The 26,964-nt window shown below is 59.0% G+C and overlaps 1 protein-coding gene across 1 annotated transcript in view; it reads left to right on the top strand.

Annotated features, from left to right (window-relative positions):
* The window catches only part of LRP5 (LDL receptor related protein 5), a 133,216-nt gene that overhangs the window by 29,990 nt on the left and 76,262 nt on the right, over positions 1 to 26,964 (top strand). Inside the window, exons 2-4 of the mRNA XM_054171777.1 lie at positions 6,934 to 7,330; positions 21,440 to 21,637; positions 24,502 to 24,698. Coding sequence (XP_054027752.1) covers positions 6,934 to 7,330; positions 21,440 to 21,637; positions 24,502 to 24,698 — 792 coding nt within the window. The remainder of the gene's footprint in view (positions 1 to 6,933; positions 7,331 to 21,439; positions 21,638 to 24,501; positions 24,699 to 26,964) is intronic.

Here is a 26,964-nt window from a genome sequence, read left to right as displayed (position 1 = left end):
GCAGACTCTTGACTTCCTTCCTTTCCCTTCCACGCCTGAATTTCTCTTTACCCCCACATCTTCATGGCTCCAGCAGTGTCTGTGTGCCCTGCCATGGGAGCTGCCTGCTGCCACAAGCAGCTGCCTCTCTCTTCTTGAGCCTGAGCCATGCAAAATGGGGGCAATGCCCAGAAGGATGGCAATGTGTGGGAGTGTTTCCTTCCCTGTGAGCTTGGAAGGAGCCTCGTGCTGCATCTCGAAGGTCCAAGTCTCCTCCTGCTCCCCAGCAGCTGGAGCTGGGCAGGAGGGATCACTGTGGAACTGGTTTCTCCAGCTGATTTATCACACAATCACAGAAGATCTCTCCAGAGATCATCCAGTGCAACACCCAGCCAGAGCAGGGTCACCCAGGGCACATCACACAGGAAAGCATCCAGGGGGGCTGGAAGCTCTCCAGAGCAGGAGACTCCACCACCTCTCTGGGCAGCCTGCTGCAGGGCTCCAGCAGCCTCACACCAAAGTCTCTCCTCATGTTGAGGTGCAAGCTCTGACTGAGTTTCCATCCATTGGGCATCACTGAAAAGAGCCTGGCTCCATCCTGGCAGCCTCCCTTTACATACTTGTGGACATTGCTGAGGTCTCCTCTCGGCCTTCTCCAGGCTACACAGCCCCAGGTCTCTCCAGACCCTTCATCATCCTCGAAGCCTTCACTGAACTCTCTTCAGTAACTACTGGGGAGCCCAGAACTGGACCCAGCACTCCTGATGTGGTCCAACTAGGGCTGAGTAGAGGGGGAGAAGAACCTCCCCTGACCTGCTGGCCACACTCTTTCATGCATCCCAGGCTGCCAGGCCCCTACCTCTGTGCTGTTGTTTCTGCAGAGGCTCTATTCAAGCACAGGAAGCTGATCCCTGCTTTCTGCAAACCCTCTCCTGGGGTCTCCAGGAGGCTGCACACCCGTGGGGGCAGCAGCTCTGCCATGTTTGCTCTGTGCCATCCTGTGTGCCTGTGGCAGGGCTGGGGGTTGTTTTTGTTCTTGGTAATGAATGTTTTTGTGGTCTGGGACATGGACTGCTGCAGGGATGATCTGCTCTTCTCTCTGTCCAGCAGGGCAGATGGCTTAACCACAGAGCTCTCCTATGCATTTCTCCTGTTGAGAGCTGAGATAATGGTTAGAATGCAACTTGTTGCCCATGCTGTAATTTTGGAGGGCTATTTTAGTTTGGATGCTTATTAAAAGGAGATCTTCATTTCATGTTGTGCAGCAGGCTCCTGAGCTCCTTGGGCACGCCTCTGAGCAGCACAGTCAAACCTTGCCATGACCTTTAGCCCACTTGACTGCTTGCAGCATTGTTCAGCAAGGCTCTGCCCCTGTGCTGGCCACGGGGCTGGGAGCAGAGCAGCCTGAGGGCTGCCCTCAGTGCTGGGGATCAAGATGTGCAGGGCTGGAGCCAGGCTCTGCTCAGGGCTGGCCAAGCACAGCACAAGGGGCACTGGGGGCAAGCTGGAGCAGAGGAGGAGCCAGGGGAACAGGAGGGAAACTTTGCCCCTGTGAGGGTGCCAGAGCCTGGAGCAGGCTGCCCAGAGAGGTTGTGGAGTCTCCTCTGGAGCCTTTCCAACCCCCCCTGGATGTGTTCTGGATGCCCTGCCCTGGGTGCCCTGCTCTGGCAGGGGTCAGGGGGGTCGGGCTGATCTGCAGAGGGCCCTTCCAACCCCTCCCATTCTGTGATTCTCTGCTTATGGTTATGGATTCAAGAGCAGGAATCATTTACAGGCCACAGCATTCTCATGTCTGTCTGCTTGGGCTGAGGGGGCAGGAGGCGAAGTGCAGGCACATCAGCAAGGCTGAGTCAAGGGCAGGAACTGTCACTTCTTAAACCTTCTTGGGCAGCATGAGATCTCTCACAGCCTTGAGCTAGCCAGCAGCTGGTGAAAATGCTCTGTTGAGTATAATTCAAGTTCATTTTAGTACTGATGTGTGAATGTGGTGAGCTCTGCCAGGCTCTGTAAGAGCTATTGCTGAAACTAAGAGTGAAGAATCCCAGAGTCACAGAATGGGTTGGGTTGGAAGGGTCCTTCAGGATCATTTAGTTCCAAGCCCCTGCCATGGGCAGGGATAGCTCCCACCAGCACAGGCTGCTCAGGGCCTCATCCAGCCTGGCCCTGAGCACCTCCAGGCAGGAGGCAGCCACAGCCTCCCTGGGCAGCCTGTGCCAGAGTCTCCCCAGCCTCACTGCCAACAATTTCTTCCCAGTAGATCCTAGAGTGCAGTGTTTAGTTGGATGAGCCTTGAACAGCCTGGGCTGGTGAGAGGTGTCCCTGCCCATGGCAGGGGGTTGGAACTGGATGGTCATAGGATGTTAGGGGTTGGAAGGGACCTCTGCCAGAGCAGGAGCACAGAATCTAATGCAGGTCACACAACACACCCAGACAGGGCTGGGAAGGCTCCAGAGAAGAGACTCCACCACCTCTCTGGGCAGCCTGCTCCAGGGCTCAGTGCAGAAGTTCCTCCTCATGCTGAGCTGCAACCTCCTGTGCTGCAGTTTCCATCCACTGCTCCTTGTCCTATCCCAGGGCACAGTGAGCAGAGGCTGTCCCTGTCCCCTCCCTCCTGACCCCCAGCCCTCAGCTATTGACAGACATTGATCAGATCCCTCTCAGCCTTCTCCTCTCCAGACTGAACAGCCCCAGGGCTCTCAGCCTCTCCTCCCCAGGCAGTGCTGCAGTCCCTGCAGCATCCTTGCAGCCTCCCTTGGACTCTCTGCAGCAGATCCCTGTCCCTCCTGAGCTGGGGAGCCCAGAGCTGGATGCAAGATTCCAGGTGAGGTCTCAGCAGGGCAGAGCAGAGGGGGAGGAGAAGCTGCCTGGCTCTGCTGCCCACACTCGTTCCTAATGCACCACTCGTCTTTAAGGTCCCTTCCAAGCCAACCCATTGCCTGGTTCACTGATTGCAGTCACAGACTGTGACTGTCTCCTGGAAATGGCTGAACTGCTGAGTTGCAGAAGTCTGTAAAGCCAAATGCCCTGCTCTGCTCCTTCTTGGTGGCCTCTGTCAGGTTTACTGCTTCAAAACCTACCTGGATGTGCTCTGGGTGCCCTGCTCTAGCAGGGGGGTTGCACTGGGTGATCTCTGGAGGTTCCTTCCAACCCCTAATATTCTGTGGCTGAGTGATGTTGTGTGAGCTCTGGGGACACCTCTGAGGTGCAATCAGTGGAAACTGCAGAGTTGGAGCTGGCTTTGCCTGCTCCTGAGCCATCACATTCTGACTTGATGTGACAGAGGCTGGGCCTCCCTTCTGACTTGTGTTGCAGTGGTGGAGTTGAGGCACCCTCTGTTTCCTCAGCAGCATTCCAGGCAGAGAGGAGTGTTGAGAACCAGGTCCTTGTGCTGATCACAGGGGTTGATTTGTGGGGGGTGGGTTTACCAGAAATGCTTTTCAAGGGCTCTGCAGCTGTTCTGCTGTAAAATTCAGACTGGATCAAACAGGCTGGGGGGAAGGAGCAGAGCTGATGAAAATGGGGAATGGTAGCCCAAAACATCAGGGATTGGGTTAGCAAAGCAACAGCCTTAGTGGGCTCTTCAGCTGGGGAGTGCACAGAGCCCTCTGGCTCCTGATGCTTTGTGTGCTGTGCTAGGGCAGGGCTGTGGCAGAGGCTGTGTCTGGCACCATTGCCTGCCATTGCTTTCAAGGTATTTGGGTCTCAAATTCCATTATCCAGTGGCTGCCATTACTGGAAGAGCTTTGTAGATCCTCCATGAACAGCAGGACTCTGATACCAGCAGTGGGCACTGGTGGCACAGAAGGCCAAGGGCAGCCTGGGCTGCATCCAAAGCAGTGTGGCCAGAGCTGGAGAGAGGATCCTGCCCCTCTGCTCTGTGCTGGGGAGACCTCACCTGCAGGGCTTGGGCCCTCAACACAGGAAGGGCCTGGAGCTGATGGAGAGGCTCCAGAGGAGGCCACAAAGATGATTAGAGGCTGGAGAGCCTCTGCTGTGAGGCCAGGCTGGGAGAGCTGGGGCTGTGCAGCCTGGAGAAGAGAAGGCTGCAGGGAGACCTCAGAGCTGCAGTTCAATATCTGCAGGGGAGCTGCAGGCAGCTGGGGAGGGACTGCTCAGGAGGGGCTGTGGGAACAGGACCAGAGGCAAGGGTTTGGCACTGGAGCAGGGCAGAGTGAGGTTGGGAGTCAGGAGGAAGCTCTGCACAGGGAGGGAGCATTGCAGCACCATGGCAGGCAGGGTGCTGGCAGGGTGCTGTGGCTGCCCTGCTGGGTGTCCGCTGCCAGCACCACGCAGCCACACTTCAGGCAGAAGTCTGCAGCCCAGAGCTGCAAGAGAACACAGCAGTTACCTTGTCAGCTGCCTGCTGCTGCCCTGCTGTGTGCATGAGTGGGGAAGGAGTCCCCTGCAAGAGCAGGGGAGCTGAGGTAGGATTGATCCATATGGGGTTAGGCAGCGCTCATCCCTGAGTGGTGTTGAGGAGCTGCTGAGTTCCTCTGCTGGGGAGGGGAGTCGGCACTGCAGGTTCACTGCTCCTTGGCAGCAGCATGGAGGTGTTTCAATGAACAGCTCTCAATTCATGTTCCTCAGAACACAGCTTTGGGACAGGATTTTGGAGAGTTATTTATATTTCCCTTGATTTTTTAGGGCTTTGATCTTTGGCTGGGCCGGGGTCTGGCTTTGGGAGCCACCATGCATCCTTTGCAGTTCTCTGTCCCAAGGAGCTTATGACGTAACCAGAGCCTAGCAGCATCCAGCTCTCCAGGTGCTCAGATGGCTTGGTGCAGTGCTGAAGATAGATTGGCCATGGGCAGCCATGGGGTTGCAGGGTGAACCCCCAACTCTTCTCTCCTCCTTCCAACAGCTAATCTGTCAGGCTCTCGTGATCCTCTTCCTCGTCTGTAGTGTCAGGATCCTCTTCTGGTGTTCTCCTCCAGAGAGGAGGACTTGGCAAGTCTGGAAATGAGATAGGAGTCAGCCTGAGACCTCACTGAACAATTCTCAAGATCAGCATAGGAGTGCCTAGGCTGGAAGAGACCTTAGAGATCCTCTGCTCCAAGCTCCCTGCCACGGGCAGGGGCAGCTCTCAGCTAGCCCAGGCTGCCTCAGGCCCCAAGCTGTAGCAGATCTTTGTGGAGGCAAGGATACTGCACTTGCAGCAGCCTGTGCTGCCAGAGGTGCTCCCTGAAGCCACCAGCTGGTGTGCATTTTCCTGACCACTTCCAGCAGCACAGACTTGCTCCCAGAAGCAACAGCAAGCCACTTCCTCCCTGGCTTGCAGGAAGTCATCTGGTGCATGCTGAAACCTCTGCTCCTGTGTGTCTTGCTGTCAGCTTCATTCCCCTGTCCCTCCTGAGTCTCTGCTCACCTCCATCCTTGCTGTCTGTGCCGGTGTCACCCACCAAGGTCAGGCAATTGTCCTGCTGAAACCTCACACAGGCCCTGGGGCTCCTGCGGGTGCTGCTGGGATGTCTCTGGCTGTCACCCTGCTGTGTCTTGATGCTTCCCATCTCTTTTGCGTCGTGCACCCCTTCCAAAGCCTGTTTGCTGTCACTCAGTGCTAGGGCCTCAGCTTCCACCACTCTCTTGGAGTTCCACAGCAGCAGCCTTTGTCCTTTTGCTCTGGCTGCCTCTTCCAGCTATCAGCAGACTCCAGGGATTTCCACAACCCACATCATTGTCTTTAAACTCAGCCGTGGGCTTCTCTTCATTGTGGTGCAGGGGAGGAGATGATGGTTCTGAACCTCTGTGACATCCAGGAGGGCTCTTGGTAGGAGCATTTCAAGGTGTCTGATGCTGTTAGCTTCCAGCTTGCTGCTAGAAGACTCCTGGGCACTGTTACTGCTTCAGCTGGCTGAGCTGAGCCTTCAGACCTCCAAGACTGTCCTAAGGTGGGGTTTATGGGTTGGCAGAGTGCTGGAGTGCCTCCCTTTGGAGTCTTACCTGTGCTGAAGAGAACATTCTTGTCCCACGGATGAATTGGGCCTGCTCTTCCCTCTGTCTCCTCCTCTGTCTGGCATGTGGAGAGAGGAGGTTTTAGATGTTCTGGGTTTAAGAACCATGGAGTGTGGTCCTGCAGGGACAAGGCAGCCCTGGAGGTGTGCTGTGAAGTCTAATCTGTGTCATTGCACATAAGCCTGCAGCCCCCTTACAAATGGACAGCACAGGCTGCTCTGCCCCTTCCCTCCTCCCTCTGCTCCCAGCCAGACCTTATCTCTCCTGGGGGAGTTTGCAGCCTGGCTCAGCCTTGGCAGAGCTAATTTCTTCTGTGCAGATGGGGCCTGGGCATTGAGGCCTGGGGTTTTGCCCTGCTTTGGGGAGGTTTTGGGATGATGTTGGCCTAGTGGTGTTTTGGGGAAAGAAGCCCAGGTTGGAGAGAACTGGGCTGAGGCTGAGTACCTGCAGGGGGCTGCAAGGAAGCTGGGGAGGGACTTTGGAGGGTGTCAGGGAGGGATGGGACTAGAGGGGGTGGAGCAGAACTAGAAGTGGGGAGATTGAGATTGGCTGTGAGGAAGAAGTTGTTGGCCAGGAGGGTGGTGAGAGCCTGGCACAGGCTGCCCAGGGAGGTGGTGGAAGCCTCCTGCCTGGAGGTGTTTGCAGCCAGGCTGGAGGTGGCTGTGAGCAACCTGCTGTGGTGTGAGGTGTCCCTGCCTGTGGCAGGGGGTTGGGGCTGGGTGAGCCTTGGGGTCCCTTCCAGCCCTGGCAGCTCTGTGATGCTGTGAGGTCTGCGATGCTGTGGGGTCTGCGTGGCTCTGCGCTGCTGTGTAGAGCTGTGGACAGCACCTCCATCTGAGTTGCCAGCTCCCTGCGTCCTGTGGGGAGCGCTGTGCCCCTGTGGGGAGGGCTCGGGGGGTTGCTGTCTGCTCTGGGACCCGAGGCGCCGCGCTGCTCTCCCTCGCTGCCCCTCGGCGGCTGGCAGCGGCGCTGACCTGGCCGTGCTGTGTTTCCCTGCTGCAGCCTCTCCCTTCCTGCTCTTCGCCAACCGGAGGGACGTGCGGCTGGTGGACGCGGGCGGCGCCAGGCTGGAGTCCACGGTGGTGGTCAGCGGCCTGGAGGACGCCGCCGCCGTCGACTTCCAGTACGCGCAGGGCATCGTCTTCTGGACGGACGTGAGCGAGGAGGCCATCAAGCAGACCTCCCTCAACCAGAGCGGCAGCGTGGTGCAGAACGTGATCGTCTCGGGGCTGGTGTCCCCGGACGGCCTGGCCTGCGACTGGGTGGGCAAGAAGCTCTACTGGACCGATTCGGAGACCAACCGGATCGAAGTGGCCAACCTCAACGGAACCTCTCGCAAGGTCCTCTTCTGGCAGGACCTCGACCAGCCCAGGGCTATAGCCCTGGATCCTGCTCATGGGTAAGTGTGAGCTGGACTGCAGCGCTCCGGCGGTGCGGAGGTGATGTGTGCCGAGTGCCCTGCTGCGGAACCGGAGCTGCAGCCTTGCGCTGCGCCTTGTGCCCTCCCGAGGGCTTCCCCTCCAGACTCCTCTCAAGCTGGAGCTGTCTGGGCTGGAATGTTTTGTGGCAAGAACTGACATTCAGTGGCATTCAACAAACCCAAGTGCCAGGGGCTGCACTTTGGCCACAACAACCCCAGGCAGAGCTGCAGGCTGGGGGCAGAGTGGCTGAGAGCTGCCAAACAGAGAGGGACCTGGGGGTGCTGATTGACAGCTGCCTGAACATGAGCCAGCAGTGTGCCCAGGGGGCCAAGATGGCCAATGGCATCCTGGCCTGCATCAGGAACAGTGTGGCCAGCAGGAGCAGGGAGGTCATTGTGCCCCCATACACTGCACTGGTTAGGCCACACCTTGAGTCCTGTGTCCAGTTCTGGGCCCCTCAGTTTCAGAAGGACATTGAGAGACTTGAAGGTGTCCAGAGAAGGGCAGCGAGGCTGGGGAGGGGTCTGGAGCACAGCCCTGTGAGGAGAGGCTGAGGGAGCTGGGGTTGCTTAGCCTGCAGAAGAGGAGGCTCAGGGGAGACCTCATTGCTCTCTACAGCTCCCTGAAGGGAGGTTGGAGCCAGGTAGGGGTTGGGCTCTTCTCCCAGGCAGCCAGCACCGGAACAAGAGGACACAGTCTCAAGCTGTGCCAGGGAAGGTTTAGGCTGGAGGTGAGGAGAAAGTTCTTCCCAGAGAGAGCTGTTAGCCATTGGGATGTGCTGCCCAGGGAGGTGGTGGAGTCCCCGTCCCTGGAGGTGTTCCAGAGGGGATTGGATGTGGCCCTTGGAGCCATGGTTCAGTCATGAGGTCTGTGGTGCCAGGTTGGACTTGCTGAGCTCTGAGGCCTCTTCCAGCCTTGGTGGTTCTGTGACACTGTGACAGCCCAGACATAGAGCCCTAAAGAACAATGCAGCTGTTCCTGGGTGCCAAGCCAAATATTCCACCTGTGTGATTGCCTAATTGCACCTCTGGAAGGTGATGGAGTTTCCAAGCCTGGGGTGGTGGTGTTGGCTATTGTGCTGCCTGCTGAGCTAACCTGGATTGATGGTGCCTGGCTCACAGACCCAGAAGGCAAGGTGTGCAGGAGGCAGAATGGGAATTCTCTCTTGCTGTGCTCTGCAAACAATATCAGTGTTTGGAAGTTGAGCAATGATGTTTGAGCTGGGAAGGAAAAGGATCCAGGTGAAGCTGGGGACTCTCAGTGCTGTTAGCTGATCAGGTGAGTAAGTAATTGAGGGAGCAGGCTGGATCATAGAACCCTGGCATGGCTCAGGTTGGAGGGGACCTCAGAGATCATCAACTCCACCCCCCCTGCCCTGGGCAGGGACACCTCTCAACCAGACTTGATTGCCCAAGGTCTCATCCAACTTGGCCTTGAACACCCCCAGGCAGGAGGCAGCCACAGCCTCCCTGGGCAGCCTGTGCCAGAGTCTCCCCACCCTCACACTGAAGAACTTCTTCCTCAGCTAACCCTGATCTGCCTCAGCTTCAAACCCTTCCTCCTTGTCCTGTCTTCAGACCCCCTGATGAGAAGTCTCTGCAGCCTTCCTGCAGGATCTCTTCAGGGTCTGGAAGGCAGAGTGCTCTTGCACCTCTGTATGATTCCTCCTTCCCCTCTCAGCACTCCCTGGCATCTCCCATGTGCTGTTTGCTGTCCCTGTGCACACACAGGGCTGATGCTATGCAGTTTGAGCCCCACATTCATGGCAGTGATGTCTGAAGGTCTTCTCTTCTCCACTGACCCCAGGATGAGGGGAAAAGAGGTGGGGTGCAGGTCTCTGGTGTGCAGAAGTGAGGTGGTTTGCTGCTAATCTGCCACCACTGCCACAGCCCTTTCTCAGGGGTCTCTTCCTTCTCTCTTCAGCCTCTTCAGATAGGTTTCTCACCTGTGCACAGCAGCTAACACATTCACCAACCCTGGAGACTTAGCAGAGGGCTGCTGAGTTCATGCAAGGGCTCAGGAGAAGCCACAGGTGTGGAGTTTCTGGTTGATCCTGCACTGGGAGACAGGTCAGGAGGAGGGTGCCAGGCTCTGTTCACTGGTGCCCAGTGGTAGGACAAGGAACGGCAGGTACAAGCTGGAACCCAGGAGCTTGCACCTCATCATGAGGAGAAACCTCTTTGGTGTGAGGCTGCTGGAGCCCTGGAGCAGAGAGCTTGTGGAGATCTTCTCTGGAGATTTTCCCAACCCATCTGGCTGCACTGCTCTGGGAGCCTGCCCTGGCTGTGGGGTTGGGCTCAATGATCTGTGGAGGTCCCTTCCAGCCTCTCCCATTGTGTGATTTCCTCAGCAGAAGAGCAAACCCAGACACATGCCTGTTCCTGCAGAGCTCACAGCTGTGGCTGCAGCAGCACTCAGAGCTGCAGTGCTGTTTGCTGCTGGTTCCCTGGCCCCCTGCTCCCACACAAGCATCTGGTGTGCTTGAGGCTAAGCCTGGTGGCTTTGGGTGCTGCGGCCCTGGGGTCCGGGTGCCGCGGCCCTGGGCTGGGGCAGCTGCACTGCAGTGAGGATTGGAATGTTTCGGTGCAAGTGGCTGGGAGGGGTGAAGGGCTTGGCAGTTTGTCATCTGCCTGAAGCCCCTTGGAAGAGTTGAGAGGCAGGGGAATGCTGAACAAAAACCTGCAGCTGTTGCAGGTACTGGGGAGGGAAGGAAAACACCAAAGATGGCATGGGGAAAGGGGTTGCTTTTTGGCAGCTCTCACTGGCACTGGTGGCTGTGCAGCTGGAAGGCAGAGTGCCCCAGCTGGGAGGCAGACCTGAACATGAGGTTCAAAAAGTCACAGGGCAAGGTCCTGCAGTCCTGTTGAGACAGTCCCAGGCACAAATCCAGGCTGGGTTTTTAAGGCCAGGCTGTAGTGTGAGGTGTCCCTGCCCATGGCAGGGGGTTGGGACTGGCTGAGCCTTGGGGTCCCTTCCAGCCCTGACAATTCTGTGATTCTATGATCCTGCAGGAAGGCTGCAGAGAGACTTCTGAGGGTCTCTGAGCCAGGCCAAGGGGGAATGGTTTGGAGCTGAGGCAGAGCAGGATTAGAGTGGAGCTGAGGAAGAAGGTCTTCAGTGTGAGGCTTGGGGAGACTCTGGCACAGGCTGCCCAGGGAGGCTGTGGCTGCCTCCTGCCTGGAGGTGTTCAGGGCCAGGCTGGATGAGGCCTTGAGCTGGATGAGGTCTGGGCTGGTGGGAGGTGTCCCTGCCCATGGCAGGGGCTGGAACTGGATGATCTCTGAGGTCCCTTCCAGCCTGAGCCATTCTATGATTGTAGCTTTCTGCCTGGGAAGGAGGGGCTCAGTTTGTGTCCTGTGTGTCTCTGTTCAGTCCCTGAGGTCAGGTGTTGGGAAGCTGTTGGTTGGTTGAGACACTGCAGTGAGGATCAGTAGCTGAGGGGCACAGCTGTTTTCTCAGCATGTGAGGGAGGTACTCAGCCACACAACTGCTAACAAACCATATCCAGTGCCTCAGGCTAGCTGGAATTTCTGGGACCTGCAAAGGTTTGTTTGGAAGATTCCTTCCAACCTGAGCCTTTGGGATACACAACACCATGAAGGGGAAGAATCCTTGGAGAGAGGGACTCAAGATTCCCAAATGTATTAAGGAAGAAGGGCAGCAGTGAGATGATTGCAGGGAGCTTTCAGCCTGGAATGCAGGATCACTGCAGGCACAGAATCCTGGAGTGGTTTGGATCTGAAGGGACCTGGGACCATGGGCAGACACCTCCCACCAGCCCAGGCTGCTCAGGGCCTCATCCAGCCTGGCCCTGAACACCTCCAAGCAGGAGGCAGCCACAGCCTCCCTGGGCAGCCTGTGCCAGAGTCTCCCCAGCAGAACTTCCTCCAGCTCCACTCTAACCCTGCTCTCCCTTGGCTTCAAACCATTGCCCCTTGTCCTGTCTCCAGACCCCCTCAGCAAAAGTCTCTCTGCAGCTTCCTGCAGGATCCCTTCAGCTCCTGGCAGCAGCTCTGAGGTGCCCCTGGAGCCATCTCCTCTGCAGGCTGCACAGCCCCAGCTCCCTCAGCCTGTGCTCCCAGCAGAGCTGCTCCAGCCCTGGCAGCATCTCCGTGGCCTCCTCTGGCCTCTCTCCAGCAGCTCTGAGTCCTTCTCCTGCTGGGGACAGCAGAGCTGGAGGCAGGACTGGAGGTGAGGTCTGAGCAGAGCCAAGCAGAGCAGTTGTAACCTGAGTGCTCAGCAGGCTGCTGGAGCTGTGTTGAACCTGTGCCTGGTTTCCTGTGTGGAATCACTTGGGCGTCTCACTCCTTCCCACGAGTGTGAGCAGGGTAAGCTGTGTTCTGTGCTTGCAGTGCTTCATGGCAGTGGTGTCTGAGCACCCAGCTGCTGTGAGAGCCTGCCAGGGGTGAGGCTCTGCTTGACCTCCTTTCTACAAGCAGAGCAGGGCTGGTGAGGATGTGGTGGCTGGAGGCTCTCTGGGCTCCAGTGACCAGGAGATAATTGAGTGTTCAATATGCAGCCAAGCTAAGAGGGGCAGCAACAAAACCTCCACTCTGGACTGCCAGAGGGCAGACTTCAGGAACTCAAGGAACTAACTCAGAAGGTACCTTGGGAAGCAGCCCTTAGGGGTCCAGGAGGTCTGGACCTGCTTCCAGGAAGAACTCTTGAAGGCTCAGGGCAGGCTGTGCCAATGTGCCAGAGATGAGCCCAGGGCAGACAGCCTGGATTGGCAATGAGCTTCTGGGTGAATTAAGGGGAAAAAAGAGGAGGTATCATCTTGGGAGGAAGGAGAGGTGACCCATGGGGTATGTAAGGATGTTGCTAGGTCATGAAGGAAAAGCATTAGAGAGGCAAAAGGCCACTTAGAGCTCAGCCTGGCACTGCTGTGAAGGACAACAAACAATCCTGCTACAAATCTATGGATGGCAAGAGGAGGGCAGGGACAACCTCCACTCCTTGGTGGACAGGGAGGGGAACAGAGTAACTCAAGATGAGGCAAAGGCAGAGGTGCTTAACACCTTCTTTGCCTCACGTTTCAATAGCAGGACAGAACATCTGCCAGACAGCTGGCCTGCAGAGCTGGCAGAGGAGGGAGCAGCAGAGTTCCCCTGTGGTCCAGGACGAAGCAGTTAGAGACCTGCTGAGCCACTTGGATCCCCACAGGCCCATGGACCGGATGGGATCCATCCCAGGGTGCTGAGAGAGCTGGCAGCTGATGGGCTGTGAGTAGCCAGCAGGAGTAGGGCAGTGGTGGTGCTGCTGTACTGGGCCCAGGTGAGCACACAGCTTGGGCACCGTGTTCAGCTCTGCCACCACAGGATAGGAAGGGCACTGAGGGGCTGGAGGGTGTCCAGGGAAGAGCACCAAGGCTGGGGAGGGGTTTGGAGGGCAGCATACAAGGAGCAGCTGAGGGAGCTGGAGCTGTTCAGTCTGGAGAAGAGGAGGCTGAAGGGAGACCTCATGGCTCTCTGAGGTTGCAGTGGGGGGTGGGCTCTGCTCCCATGTAACCAGTGAGAGGATGAGAGGAAATGAGTTTAAGTTGTGCCAGGGAGGGTTAGGTTGGAGATAAGGAATAATTTCTCTGCTGCAGAGTGGTCAGGGACTGGCAGAGGCTGCCCAGGGAGCTGGTGGAGTCCCCATGGCTGGAGGTGTGGGGGAAGCTGCAGTGCTCAGCACAGTGGTCAGCGAGTGGGAGCTGGCTGATGGTCCGACCCGCTGATGCTGAAAGGCTTTTCCAGCCTTGCTGATTCCACAGCTCCTCCTTGTTGCCAGCTGCACAGTCCTGGGCTAGATCCCTCTGCACAGTGTGGATGCTTTGCACCAGCAAAGCAGCAGAACAAAGGAGCTGGTAGGAAAGCTGTGGTGAAGGTGCTTCGGGGGGGGCTTCCTTGCTTTACCTCCAGCCAGCCCAGAGTGATCGGCTGGGGGGCTGCCTGCTGTGCTTTGTGCTGGGGCTTGGTGTCAACGTGCAGGTCTCAAAGTGCAGTGCTTGGGAAGGGAAAAAAAGAGGTAATTTGGGTAAGCAATTAGGGAGCTGCTCCTGTCCCTGCTGCAGGCACTTGGGGCTGCTGGGTTTGGCAGCTGAGCTGCCCTGCCTTGAAAGCTGGGCTGAGGGAAGTGAAGTTCCAGTGTGCAGGAACCTGAACCCCACAGCAATTTCCTGTGAGCTCCTGGTCTGTGCCCTGGGCTGGAGAGCACTGCTGGACCTGGAGCAGTCTGTGCTGGTTTCCAGCAGCTGTGCCACTGCCCCTTGGTCTCAGCAGCCTGTGTAAGCTTTGGCAGCTCTGCTGCCTGTAGGGAGGTGGGGAGCAGTGCTGGCTGTTTGCTGTGTCCCTGCCGCCTTCCAGCTTAGGTGGTGCTCAGCTGCTCCAGAGGCTGTGGCTGTGATCTTCCCATAGATGATGAGGAGGGAGCTGAAGCAGCAGGAAAGAAGAGATGAGCTGCAGCTTTAAACCCAAGGGCAGATGTGCTCCTCACCTCCTTTCTGCTCCTGCACCTGCAGTTTCCCAATGGCTCAAGCAGGCAGAAATAAGAATGGGGGAAAAAAGCCCAGGGGGGCTGTTTACCAGCTTCTAAGAGCTGTTTGTGTGTCAGGGTGGCTTTCAGTCCCACTCTTCTGACAGCACTGAAGCATCATTTAAGCTCTAATTCAAAGTGTTAATTAAGTGTGTGCCACAGCCCAGGGACTGGCTGCCTGCAGTTGAAATGCAATTCTTTAATTGCCTTCTGTCTAGAAAGCCTGGAGGGAAGCTTGGAGCCACTGTGCCTACTGGGAGAGCAGTGCTGCCAGCTCTCAGCCTGGTACCCCTGGGTGCTGGCTGAAGGGCTCAGCATGGGCAAAGGCAGCCAGCAGGATGCTGGGTTGTATCACCAGGAGCATCACCAGCAGGGGTAAAGAAGTCACTGTCCCACTCTACCTAGTGCTGGTCAGCCCCCAGCTGGAGCTCTGCCTGCACTTTTGGTCCATGCTGTACAAAACAGCTGTGGACAGGCTGGAAGGTGTCCAGAGAAGGGCCAGGAGAGTGCTCAGAGGCCTGGCAGCTCTGCCCTGTGAGGAGAGGCTGAGAGCTGGCTCTGATCAGCCTGGAGCAGAGAAGGCTCAGGGCAGAGCTCAGCAGCATGGAGCAGGACACCAAGGGTGGCTGCAGGAGGATGGAGACTCCCTTGGGACAGAGTCCCATGGGGCAGCCAAGGGCTGCTGGGGACAAGTCCCTGCTGGGCACATTCCCATTGGGCTCCAGAGGGAAATGTTCCCCATGGGCACAGCTGGGCACTGGAATCATCTCCCAGGGGCAGCAGTGGATGCCCTGCACTGGGCAGGGGGCAGGCTCAGCCTGGCAGGGTGCTGGGCCAGCTCCTTGCAGCTGCTCCACCACCCAGACAGGTTGGGGATGAGCCCTGGTAATGGGACGGAGATTGGAGTCGATACAGCTGACCAATGTGATCAGGTATTGATCCTTTGTTGTTCCAGTACTGCAGGCCTATGGTGTGAGTACAGCACAGTGAAGCATGGAAAGAGAAGGGACAGGAGAGGCAGAAGTGCCTAGCAAGGGAACTGCTACAGCTTATATAAACTGGGAGTGCCTTGTTGGCATGGCCTCATTGGTTCCCTATGAGTGACCATACATCACACTGCTATAGATGATTGCTCCAACTGCTGCTGACAGGCGAGGTTTGTTGATGCAGGTGCATGTCCTGCTGTCCCACCATCGCTTGCTGTGTTTATAGCTACCAGTGCCTTGCTTTAGTTACATGCTGCAGGCACAGCACTGTTTGGTACACTGATAGCTGGCTCTGCCCTTGTGCTGGGCATGGCCTAGCACCATGGCCTGCACTGCATTGCTCACACTGCTCGGCGCTGGCATCGCCACACCCTGGGGTCCCTTCTGACCTGGCCCTGGGTGAGGCTCTGGCTGCACTGTTGGTGGCTGTGTGCTCAGAAAGCAGCACAAATTGACCTCTGCTCCCTGATGAGCTCTGGCTCTTGCTCTTGCTCAGCTGCAGGGCTGTGCTCAGCTCTGGGGAGGCCACAGCTGCAGGGCTGTGCTCAGCACTGGGGAGGCCACAGCTGCAGGGCTGTGCTCAGCTCTGGGGAGGCCACAGCTGCAGGGCTGTGCTCAGCACTGGGGAGGCCACAGCTGCAGGGCTGTGCTCAGCACTGGGGAGGCCACAGCTGCAGGGCTGTGCTCAGCTCTGGGGAGGCCACAGCTGCAGGGCTGTGCTCAGCACTGGGGAGGCCACAGCTGCAGGGCTGTGCTCAGCTCTGGGGAGGCCACAGCTGCAGGGCTGTGCTCAGCTCTGGGGAGGCCACAGCTGCAGGGCTGTGCTCAGCTCTGGGGAGGCCACAGCTGCAGGGCTGTGCTCAGCACTGGGGAGGCCACAGCTGCAGGGCTGTGCTCAGCACTGGGGAGGCCACAGCTGCAGGGCTGTGCTCAGCACTGGGGAGGCCACAGCTGCAGGGCTGTGCTCAGCTCTGGGGAGGCCACAGCTGCAGGGCTGTGCTCAGCTCTGGGCCCTCCCTGCAGGAAGGCCACTGAGGGGCTGGAGCCTGTGCAGAGCAGGGCAGCCAGGCTGGAGAAGGGCCTGGAGCCCCTGGGCTAGAGGAGGGCTGAGGGAGCTGGGGGGGTTGAGGCTGGAGCAGAGGAGGCTGAGGGAGACCTCCTTGCTCTCTGCAGCTCCCTGCAGGGAGGTTGGGGTGAGGAGGGGGCAGCCTCTGCTCCTTGGTGCCAAGGGCCAGGAGCAGAGGAGATGGTTGCAAGCTGCCCCAGGGGAGGCTCAGGCTGGAGATGAAGAAATCTTTCTGCCCTGGAAGGGCTCTGAGACCTTGTCCGAGGCTGCCCAGGGCAGTGCTGGAGTCCCCATCCCTGGGGGTGTGCCAGCAGCTGTGGGCCTGGTGCTCAGGGCCATGGTCTGGTGCTGAGCCTGCAGGGCTGGATGCTCTTGGAGGCCTCTGCCACATGGATGGATTCTGAGAGTCTGTGCTTCAGTGCTGCTACAACTTCATTAACCTGCTGCAGTGCAGGTGGGACACAGGGCTGCTGGGATGCCCAAGCTCAGTCCCCAGAGCATGCTGAATCTCCTGGGCACTCAGATACCAAACACTGGGGGCTGGTATTTTTAGCTCCTAGCAGCTGCTGTCTTATCCCCTGGCCCAGTGATATTCAAAGCTGTGTCATTTGCTTTGGAAAGCACCACCAGCAAAACCAAGCAACCAAAAAGCTACCCAAAGAGGGCCCTTAGGCTCTCTGGTGTCTCAGAGCCTCTCCTTCCAGCAGGCTTCCCCAGCTCTGCTAGCACAGGCAGTGCTGGGCTGAGATTCTCTGCATAGTCCCCTAAATGCTGCTGGATCCTTCCCTGGGCTCAGAGCCCAGCTGGAAATAATCTCTCAGTTCCCCCTGCCTGAATTAGGCAATCTTCACAGCTTTCAGCTCTGTTAATTAAGGTTAATTTGCATCACTGCCTGGCTCAGAAAGTGTTAGGGTGCACAGGATGTTTTGGTTTTTCCTCTGGGAAGCTGCTTTGAGCTCTCCCCTGAGTTCTCCCCCTGCCCATAAAGCCCCATCACAAACAGCTGCTGCTTGCACAGCCCTCACCTAACCCTGACCCTGACCCTGTGTGCTGGGGGCATTGGGAAGGGGCAAAGGGTGAGGCATGGTGGCTGCTACAGGGCATGCAAGGAATGGGTTGGCTTGGAAGGGAGCTCAGAGCTCAGCCAGCTCCAGCCCCTGCCGTGGGCAGGGACACCTCCCACCAGCACAGGCTGCTCAGGGCCTCATCCAGCCTGGCCCTGAACACCTCCAGGCAGGGGGCAACAAAGCCATTGTTCCTCAGCCTGGCACTCCCAGCCCTTGGCCAGAGTCCCTCCCCAGCTCTCCTGGAGCCCTTCAGGTACTGCAAGGCTGCTCTGAGGTCTGCCTGGAGCCTTCTCTTCTCCAGGCTGCACAGCCCCAGCTCTCCCAGCCTGGCCCCACAGGGGAGGCTCTGCAGCCCTCTGATCATCTTTGTGGCTTCCTCTGGAGCCTCTCCAGCAGCTCCAGGTCCTTCTTGTGCTGGGGGCCCCAGAGCTGGAGGCAGTGCTGCAGGTGGGGGCTGAGCAGAGCGGAGCAGAGGGGCAGAATCCCCTCCCTGTGCTGCTCTCTCCCTGCTCTGGCTGCAGCTCAGCACTCAGCTGGCTCTGGGCTGCCAGGGCCCAGTGCTGGCTCCTGGGGAGTTTGTCACCAACTGACAGCCCCAAGGCCTTCTCCTGCAGGCTGCTCTCAGCCACTCCTCACCCAGCCTGGATCTGAGCCTGGATTGCCCTGACCCAGGTGCAGCATGTGGCCTTGCTGAACTGCAAGAGGTTGTCTTGGTCTCACCTCTGCAGCCTGTCTGGGTCCCTCTGCCAGTTTCCTCTGGCAGCTTCATGTGTGGTTGCAAGATCTGCTGCTGTCTGGCAGCCTCTGTGTGGCCAAGCTGCCCCTGGTCACTTGTGACATTAGGCAGCAGGTTTGTGGTGGGCTGGAGCTCCTTTAGTACCACCAAAAAGCCCTGAGGGCCCTTGTCTCAGAGACTTCTCTTCACCTGCATGTGCTGAGCTCCAGGGCAGGCTGCAGCCTTCCTGGGGGGCTTGAGCAGAGGGATTGTGCCCAGGGGGCTGCGTTCTGGGGATGTGTTCTCATCCTTTTAAGCTGCTCTGCAGGCTCTGTCTCTCTGGGGTTTGCATGCAAGCAGCTGCCATGGGGGTTTGTGTTTTGGTCTCAGCTCCTCTGTAGCCTGCATTGGTAGATCTCAGGGCAGAAGTAAGCCTGGGACTGCCACAGCCATCTGGCAGAGCCCATCTCAGCTCTCTGAGGTGAAGGTTTTGGCTGATTTTCAAGTCTGTCTTTTGTGCATCTTCATCCCTGTAGAAGAAGCTGAATGAAGTGACCTGAAGTGAGGACACAGAGGGCACTGCCACAGTTTGCTGGTGGCACCAAAGTGGTGACAGCCCTCAGGCTGTGCTGCCCTTCAGCCAGGCCTGGCCAGGCCCAGAGCTGGGCAGGGAGAAACTGACTGAAGTCCAACAAGGGCCCGGGTAGAGTCTGGCAGCTGGGAGAGAGCAACCCCAGGGACCAGGTGAGGCTGGGGACTGAGCTGTTGGAGAGCAGCACAGGGCAGAGGGAGCTGGGGGTGCTGCTGGCCAGGAGGATGCCCATGAGCAGAGGAGGTGCCACAGGAGCAGAAGGGAAACCTTTGTCCCTGTGAGGTGACGGAGCCCTGGAGCAGGCTGCCCAGAGGGGTTCATGGTAATGATCTGTGAATGTTCTGGGGAGGTGTGTGACCTGTCCTGGGTGATCCTGCTCTGGCAGGGGGCTGGACTGGATGATCTCCAGAGGCCCCTTCCAGCCCCTGTCACTCTGACCCTGTGTGTGCTGAGGCTGGAGCAGGTGAGCAGAGCAGAGAGCTGGTCTGGCCTGGCCAGAAAGCAGAGCTTGTGCTGCTCACTCTGCAGGTCTGATTCTGCAGCTGGTGGAGCAGAGCAGCTCCTTTGCTGTCTGCTCCTCTCTGGCTTCCCCTCTTTGTCAGTAGCTGCCTCCCCATGCAGTTTGAGCTGCCACAAATTACAGCCTGACTGGCTAAGGAAAACCCAAATGAGTGGCAAGTGCCGCTGGGAGGCTGTGCTGTGAGCTGGGGCAGCCCAGCTGCTGCTGCTGTCAGTCTGTCCTGCCTGCTGCAGCTCATGCTTTGGGGATGTGGCTCCACTGCAGCCACTCTGAGGTCAGCTGTCTGAGACCTGAGCACTGTTCTGCCTGGAAGCTTCAGCTCTGCAGGTAGAACACTCCTTGTTCTCCCCTCCCACACTCTGTGTCATTGGGACTCAAGCCAGTCCTGTCTGCCTGTGGTCAGGGGCACAAACAAGCTGCTGATTCCCTCTGCTGCTGATTCCCTCTGCTGCTGATTCCCTCTGCTGCTGATTCCCTCTGCTGCTGATTCCCTCTGCTGCTGATTCCCTCTGCTGCTGATTCCCTCTGATCAGAATGCTGTAGGTAGGTTCTGTGAATGCCCTGGGGTGCAGTGAGCTGTGAGGGAGATGTGCAGGGGATCATTGCAGTGCTGCAGTGCAGCTGTGCCTGAAGCAGCCAGGGAGCTCCTGCAGCTTCCAGCAGCACCTTCTGCTGCACAGGGAAGGGCCCTGCTGGGGAGCATGGCAGCAGTCACAGATGTGCTCCCCTCTCTGTTCCCAAAGTGGAGAGCATTCCCTTGCAAAGGGGGAGCCATGAACCTGTTCTCCCTCTGTGTGTGTTCCCCATGCATGTTGGTTTGCTTCCTGTGTGGTTTCTGGCATGGCTGCAGAGCCACTGCTGTCTGCCTCAGGGGAGCTGAGCACCTAGGGCGATCCAGGCTGTGAATGTGGTGAGCATGAGCTCTGCAGAGATGAACAGAATGGCTCAGGGTGGAAGGGGGCTCAGAGGTGATCTACTCCAATGCCCTGACATGGGCAGGGACACGTCTTAGACTCATCCAACCTGGCCTTCAACACCTCCAGGCAGGAGGCAGCCAGAGGCTCAGCAGCCTCACACTGAGGAACTTCTTCCCCAGCTCCAGTCCAACCCTGCTCTGCCTCAGCTCCAAACCATTCCCCCTGGGCCTGGCTCCAGACCCCCTCAGCCAAAATCTCTCTGCAGCCTTCCTGCAGGATCCCTTCAGGTCCTGGCAGCAGCTCTGAGGTGCCCCTGGAGCCTTCTCCTCTGCAGGCTGCACAGCCCCAGCTCCCTCAGCCTGTGCTCCCAGCAGAGCTGCTGCAGCCCTGGCAGCATCTTTGTGGCCTCCTCTGGCCTCTCTGTGTCCTTCTTATGATGACTCTTTGCCGTGCTCCAGTGGTACAGGACGTAGCTCAGGTGCAGCTCAATGCACCCAGCTGGTGCCCATGCAGTGCAGTGAGCCAGCAGTGCTGGACAGTGCAGTGCACACCCAGCTTTCTCTGGGGGCTCTGAAGGCTTCCTGACACAGACCCTGCCAGGAATGTCTGTGCTGCTGGTGGGGAAGCTGTGGTGTTACTCTGAAGTGGCCTGAGGCAGCAGTGCCAGGAGTTGGCACTGTCCTGCTCTGGCATCCTGAGATCACAACCTGGATATATTATGGTAGGAAATGGAGCAGGGGAGGCTGAGGGAGACCTCCTTGCTCTCTGCAGCTCCCTGAGAGGAGGCTGCAGGGAGCTGGGCTTGGGCTCTGCTCCCCAGGCTCAGGGGACAGAAGGAGAGGAACTGGCCTGGAATTGTGCCAGGGGAGGCTTGGGTTGGAGAGGAGGAAAAATGTCTTTGGTGGCAGAGTGGTCAGGGCCTGGCAGAGGCTGCCCAGGGGGGTGGTGGAGTCCCCATGCCCAGGGCTGTTCCTGGCCATGGCTCCTGGGGATTCTGCGCCAGGCGGGCCGTGCCGGGGCTGCTGCCCCCGGGCCGGGGCCGGGCGGGTCGTGCCGGGGCTGCTGCCCCCGGGCCGGGGCCGGGCGGGCCGTGCCGGGGCTGCTGCCCCCGGGCCGGGGCCGTGCGGGCCGTGCCGGGGCTGCTGCCCCCGGGCCGGGGCCGGGCGGGTCGTGCCGGGGCTGCTGCCCCCGGGCCGGGGCCGTGCGGGCCGTGCCGGGGCTGCTGCCCCCGGGCCGGGGCCGGGCGGGCCGTGCCGGGGCTGCTGCCCCCGGGCCGGGGCCGGGCGGGCCGTGCCGGCTGCTGCCCCCGGGCCGGGGCCGTGCGGGCCGTGCCGGGGCTGCTGCCCCCGGGCCGGGGCCGGGCGGGGCGCCGCCGGGGCTGCTGCCCCCGGGCCGGGGCCGGGCGGGCCGTGACGGCTGCTGCCCCCGGGCCGGGGCCGGGCGGGCCGTGCCGGGGCTGCTGCCCCCGGGCCGGGGCCGGGCGGGCCGTGCCGGGGCTGCTGCCCCCGGGCCGGGGCCGGGCGGGCCGTGCCGGGGCTGCTGCCCCCGGGCCGGGGCCGGGCGGGCCGTGACGGCTGCTGCCCCCGGGCCGGGGCCGGGCGGGCCGTGACGGCTGCTGCCCCCGGGCCGGGGCCGGGCGGGGCGTGCCGGGGCTGCTGCCCCCGGGCCGGGGCCGGGCGGGCCGTGACGGGCTCTGGGCTCCCTGCAGGTACATGTACTGGACGGACTGGGGCGAGACCCCCCGCATCGAGCGGGCGGGCATGGACAGCAGCGCGCGCAAGATCATCGTCGACTCGGACATCTACTGGCCCAACGGGCTCACCATCGACCTGGAGGAGCAGAAGCTCTACTGGGCTGATGCCAAGCTCAGCTTCATCCACAGGGCCAACCTGGATGGCTCCTTCAGGTAAGGCTCCTGCTGCCTCCCGGCCGTCCCTCCCTGCCCTCTGGGCGCCTGCCCAGAGCCCCTTGGCGCCTGGCAGAGTGAAGCAGCCTCCCTCCCATCAGGGTGCTCTCCAGAGGAAGGGTTTGGGGATCAGGATTTCCTTGTGCACAGTTCGTGGCCTTCAGGTTGCACCAGGGTAGCTTCCCTGAGGGAGGGAACGTGCCCTGGGCAGGAGGGCTGCGGAGTGCTGGCGCAGGCTGCCCAGAGCGCTGCTGCGGTCCCCATCCTGGGGCTGTGTTCAGGGTGCAGAGATGTGGTGCTGAGCAACATGGGCTGATGGTAGACTGGTCAGTGATGGCTTAATGGTTGGATCTGATGACCTTGAGGGTCTTTCCCAACCCAGATGCTTCAGTGATCCCTGCACAGCCGGAGTTTGCCTTTGTAGGCTCTGTTTGTCCTGGACATCGTTGAGGAGCTTCCCCTTGGCCCGGGGCAGACTTGCTTTGATTAGTGACTGGGATCTGGCAGGGCTGGCACTGCTGATGTTCTTTTTCCAGCAGGGAATAGGCACTGAGACACACCTGTCCTTGGCCCCTTCCAAGGTGTCCTTCATGGCATGCCTGGGAATTGGGCAAGCTCAGCTGCTGTCTGACTCCCTGAGAGCAGGCAGCAGAGTCCCTAAAGCCTGAGAGAAAGCTTTAGTTGGTGGCTCCTGTCCAAGGGTGCTGCTGAGTTTTGGCTGTTGTAGACATAAAGCAGTGACTCTTCAGACAGGGCAGACCTAGGTACTGGAGACCTTAAACCTCCCTAGAGGAGAGCTGCTGGGGGGCTGTTCAGAAGGGCCTGTGGGGATAAGCCAAGGGGCAATGGTGGGAGGGAGACACTGGGACAGGTTGCCCAGGGAGTTGGTTGAGGCCCCAGCCCTGGAGACATTCAAGATAAGACTTGATGTAGAAGGGATCTAAAAGCTCCTCTGGCCATGGGCAGGGACACCTCCCACCAGCCCAGGCTGCTCAGGGCCTCATCCAGCCTGGCCTTCAACACCCCCAGGCAGGAGGCAGCCACAGCCTCCCTGGGCAGCCTGTGCCAGAGTCTCCCCAGCCTCAGCTCCACTCTAGCACTGCTCTGCCTCAGCTCCAAACCATTCCCCCTTGGCCTGGCTCCAGACCCCCTCAGCCAAAGTCTCTCTGCAGCCTTCCTGCCTGATCCCTTCAGGTCCTGGCAGCAGCTCTGAGGTGCCCCTGGAGCCTTCTCCTCTGCAGGCTGCACAGCCCCAGCTCCCTCAGCCTATGCTCACAGGGAGGTGTTCCACTGCCTGCAGCACCCTGTGGCTCTGGAATGGACTCCCTGAGGTCCTTCTGGAACTGAATGTCCAGAAGTGGATAAAATATTCCAGATGTGGTCTCAGCAGGGCAGAGTGGAGGGGCAGGAGAACCTCCCTGGACCTACTCGCCACAGCCCTTCTGATGCACCCCAGGATGCCCTTGGCCTTCCTAGCCCATTGCTGGCTGCTGGGCATCCTGTTGTCCACCAGCAGCCCCAGGTTCTTTTCCCCATAGGTGCTCTGCAGCTGTTGAGCCCCCAGCCTGTGCTGCTACCTGAGAGTATTGATCTGAATTTCAACTCTTGGGCTGAAGTTTCCCCTTCCCCTGACCAGTACTGTCACAGGAGTCTGTGCAGCTGAGACTCAGGCTCTACTCCTGGCAGGGGGCTTGGGCTGGGGGCCCCTTCCAACCCCTCATGTGCTGTGATTCTTATGGTAGACTTCAGTCATGGTTCTCAGTGGATGATGACTTTGGAGGCTGCTTTTGTCCCTTCACTACAGAGCACAGTAACTTTCAGCCAGCCTTGTCCACAAAGAAGTCATTTGGGGATTGAAATGTTTCTCCCCTTCCCATCCCAGAACCACTTCACCATTGAAGGGAAGAGGAGATGTGCCTTCTGCAGGGTGAATTCATGGCTCTGGGGCACTGTGCCTGCTGCATCCTAGCAGCTTCAGTTTGCAAGAGCATGGGCTGGAAGGATTTGAAGGGATGTAATTACAGGAGGGGCAGAGACTTGATACCCAAGAATCATGGAAACAGGGGTGAGAGAGTGGCCAGCAGCTGCTGCCAGAGGAGACGAGCCCTGCTGAGGTGAGAGAGGAAGGGCCAAGTGCCATCAGTGCTGCTGTGCCTTGTGTCTGCAGGGGGACTGGAAGGACAGAGGCTGCAGAGCAGTTCCAGTTTGGTCTCTGCAGCAGAAGAAGCAGCAGAAGAATCCTGTGTTGTGCTCTCCACGTTCCCTGCTGTGGCCTGGGGCCTGCAGAGCCCTCTCTGCACCTGGCAGTCTCTTCTGAATTCCTCCATCTCTGAACACAGAGGAAGGATCCTGGGGATACTTTTGGTATTGCCCCCACCCTAGGCAGTGGTCTTTGGGCATTTGCACAGCTGTGATGGAGCTCTGGTGTGGGCTGTCAGGGACCAGCATGGAGCTGAGTCACATAACAGATTCAGAGAGTGGTCTGGGGCGGAAGGGACCTCAGACATCATCCAGTTCCAGCCCCTTCCCCTGGGCAGGGACACCTTCCACTCAACCAGGTTGCTCAAGGCCCCATCCAAGCTGGCCTTGAAGCCCTCTTGCTGCTGTGGAGCCCAGAGTGTCTGTGCCCTCGCTGCTCTGAGGGGCAGAGTCTGCTTTGCCATCCATCACTTCTGTCTTTGGGGGGGTTGGACTGGATGGTCTCCAGGGGTCCCTCTGGGCCCCCAGCACCCTGTGGTCTCCAGGCCGATCCCTCGCTCCAGTGAATCCCTGGGAAGGCCACAATTGCAGTAGCAGCTGTACAGAGCCAGACACAGCTCTGTGGCAGCAGTGCACTTCTAACCCTTCTCCTTCCTTTCTCCTAGGCAAAAGGTGGTGGAGGGCAGCCTGACCCACCCCTTTGCCCTGACCCTGTCTGGGGACACGCTGTACTGGACGGACTGGCAGACACGCTCCATCCACGCCTGCAACAAGAGGACAGGAGAGAAGAGGAGGGAGATTCTCTCTGCCCTCTACTCCCCCATGGACATCCAGGTCCTCAGCCCAGACAGACAGCCATACTGTACGTGTGCCTGTGCCCTGCAGCTCTCTGCATGGCTTGTGTTTGCCTGCCAGGAACACACTGATCCCCGGGTGGTGACTCTGAAGGTGTAAGGGTTGGGACCTGGCCAGGGGCTTGCTTGCCAGGGCTGGAAGTAGCCGGATCCTGGACCCTCCTCTGAAAAGTCCAACCTGCACTGGGAAGAGCTCCCTGATCACCCAGCACATGACACAATCCAGTCAGTACTCTGAAACTGAAGCTAGAAGAGGGGAGATTGAGACTGGAGGAAATCCTTGACAGGATTTCTGGGGAGACTCTGGCACAGGCTGCCCAGGGAGGCTGTGGCTGCCCCCTGCCTGGAGGTGTTCAGGGCCAGGCTGGATGAGGCCCTGAGCAGCCTGTGCTGCTGGGAGGTGTCCCTGCCAGGGGGAGAGGCAGGGGCGTGGAGTGGATGATCTCTGATGCCCCTTCCAAGCTGAGCCATCCTGTGATGCTGTGAATGGGACTTGGGAGCAGTGGTGGTCCTGCTGGTAGTATGTCTCATTAAGTAGCCATGGGAAGAGTTATCTCTTGCCTCCTGGAGGTGTTCTGCTCTTTGGATGTCTTCTTTGTTTATACTAACTGTGGGTTCTGCTTCCATGCAGACCATGTGTGCTGTGCTTTGCAGAGCCTTGAGAGTGAGCAGGAAGAGGCTGGGGATGGACCTGGGGATTTCATTCCCTTGAGGCCTTGGGTGCACACAGCAGCCTGCTCTATCTCCCAGCTCCAGATAAGAGTTTGTCTGTGCTGAGTTCCTGCCATTGCTTTTAGCTCAGGGGAAGTCACAGCCTTGGGTCATTGTGCTTCTGGGCCACTGACAGGGCACACATGGTGCAAATAGCTGAGGTGCCACTGACCTCAGCCAGGTCAGGAGCCCTCCCTCCCTCCCTCCTTCCCCTCCTCCTGTCAGTGGAAGTAACACAAACCAAGTTAGCCAGAAGCTGTGCTTCTAACACTGAAGCAGCTGAGATTCTTGCTCAGGCTGTGGCTGTCTGGAGGGACCTGGCACACCCTGCCACTTCTGTCATTAGTTTTCAGTAGCCTGCCCTGCCCTTCACTGCTGCTTCTGGTTGCAGTTTCAGCTCTGCTGCTGATTTTCCCCCAGGTAAACAGAATTGGTGCCTGCAGGTGTGATGTGTTTGCCCCACACTGCTTTGTGCCTGCTCCTCATCCCTCCTCCCACTTCTGCTTGGTTGTTGTTTCCTCACTTGCTGCTCCCTGGGTTTCCTGCTCACCCAGTGCTGTCTCTTGCTGGGAAAGCTTTGCAGTACAGACTTCCCAGATGAAACATGCCTGCAGAGTGGAGATTCATGGAATCACAGAATGGCTTAGGTCAGGAGGAGCCTCAGAGGTCATCTGCTCCAGTCCCGTGCCATGGGCAGGGACACCTCCCACCAGCACAGGCTGCTCAAGGCCTCATCCAGGGATGTCCAAGGACAGGAAGCAGCCACAGCCTCCCTGGGCAGCCTGTACCAGAGTCTCCCCAGCCTCACACTGAACAACTTCTTCCTCAGCTCCACTCTAACCCTGCCCTGCCTCAGCTCCAAACCATTCCCCCTGGGCCTGGCTCCAGACCCCCTCAGCAGAAGTCTCTCTGCAGCCTTCCTGCAGGATCCCTTCAGCTCCTGGCAGCAGCTCTGAGGTGCCCCTGGAGCCTTCTCCTCTGCAGGCTGCACAGCCCCAGCTCCCTCAGCCTGTGCTCCCAGCAGAGCTGCTCCAGCCCTGGCAGCATCTTTGTGGCCTCCTCTGGACTCCCTCCAGCAGCTCTGAGTCCTTCTGCTGCTGGGGACAGCAGAGCTGGGGGCAGGACTGGAGGTGAGGTCTGAGCAGAGCCCAGGGGCAGAATCCCCTCTGCTGCCCTCTGCCCACCCTGCCCAAGTTGCTGTTTCCCTTCTCCTCGTGGGTCTGGCTGCTCTCCCAGCCTCCAAGCCCTGCTTCCCGTTTCCATGGTGCTCAGCACACCTGGCACTCCCCAGGCCTCTGCTGCAGCAAGCTCTTGGCTGTGCCCAGCTTTGGAGTCAGTGAGAGAGCTGTGCTGAGGGTTGCTGAGCTGGCAGCTCTGCCAGGACCAGCTCCTGCCCGCAGCTCCGTTGAGGTGCCCCTGGAAGTCAGATGCTGTGGCGAGGAGGGAGTCAACCGCTTCAGTTTGTACTCCCCCTGTGTCTGGTGGCAGTCCTCTGGAGTCTGTAGGTTCCTGGGGAGCAAAGGCAGCTCTGGGGCTTCCAGGGAATGAAAATGTGCCTCTCTG

The sequence above is a fragment of the Dryobates pubescens genome, chromosome 22, assembly GCF_014839835.1.
Source record: "Dryobates pubescens isolate bDryPub1 chromosome 22, bDryPub1.pri, whole genome shotgun sequence".
Lineage (NCBI taxonomy): Eukaryota > Metazoa > Chordata > Aves > Piciformes > Picidae > Dryobates > Dryobates pubescens.
Note: the sequence above shows the minus strand (reverse complement) of the source record. Positions and strands in the feature narration are given on the sequence as shown.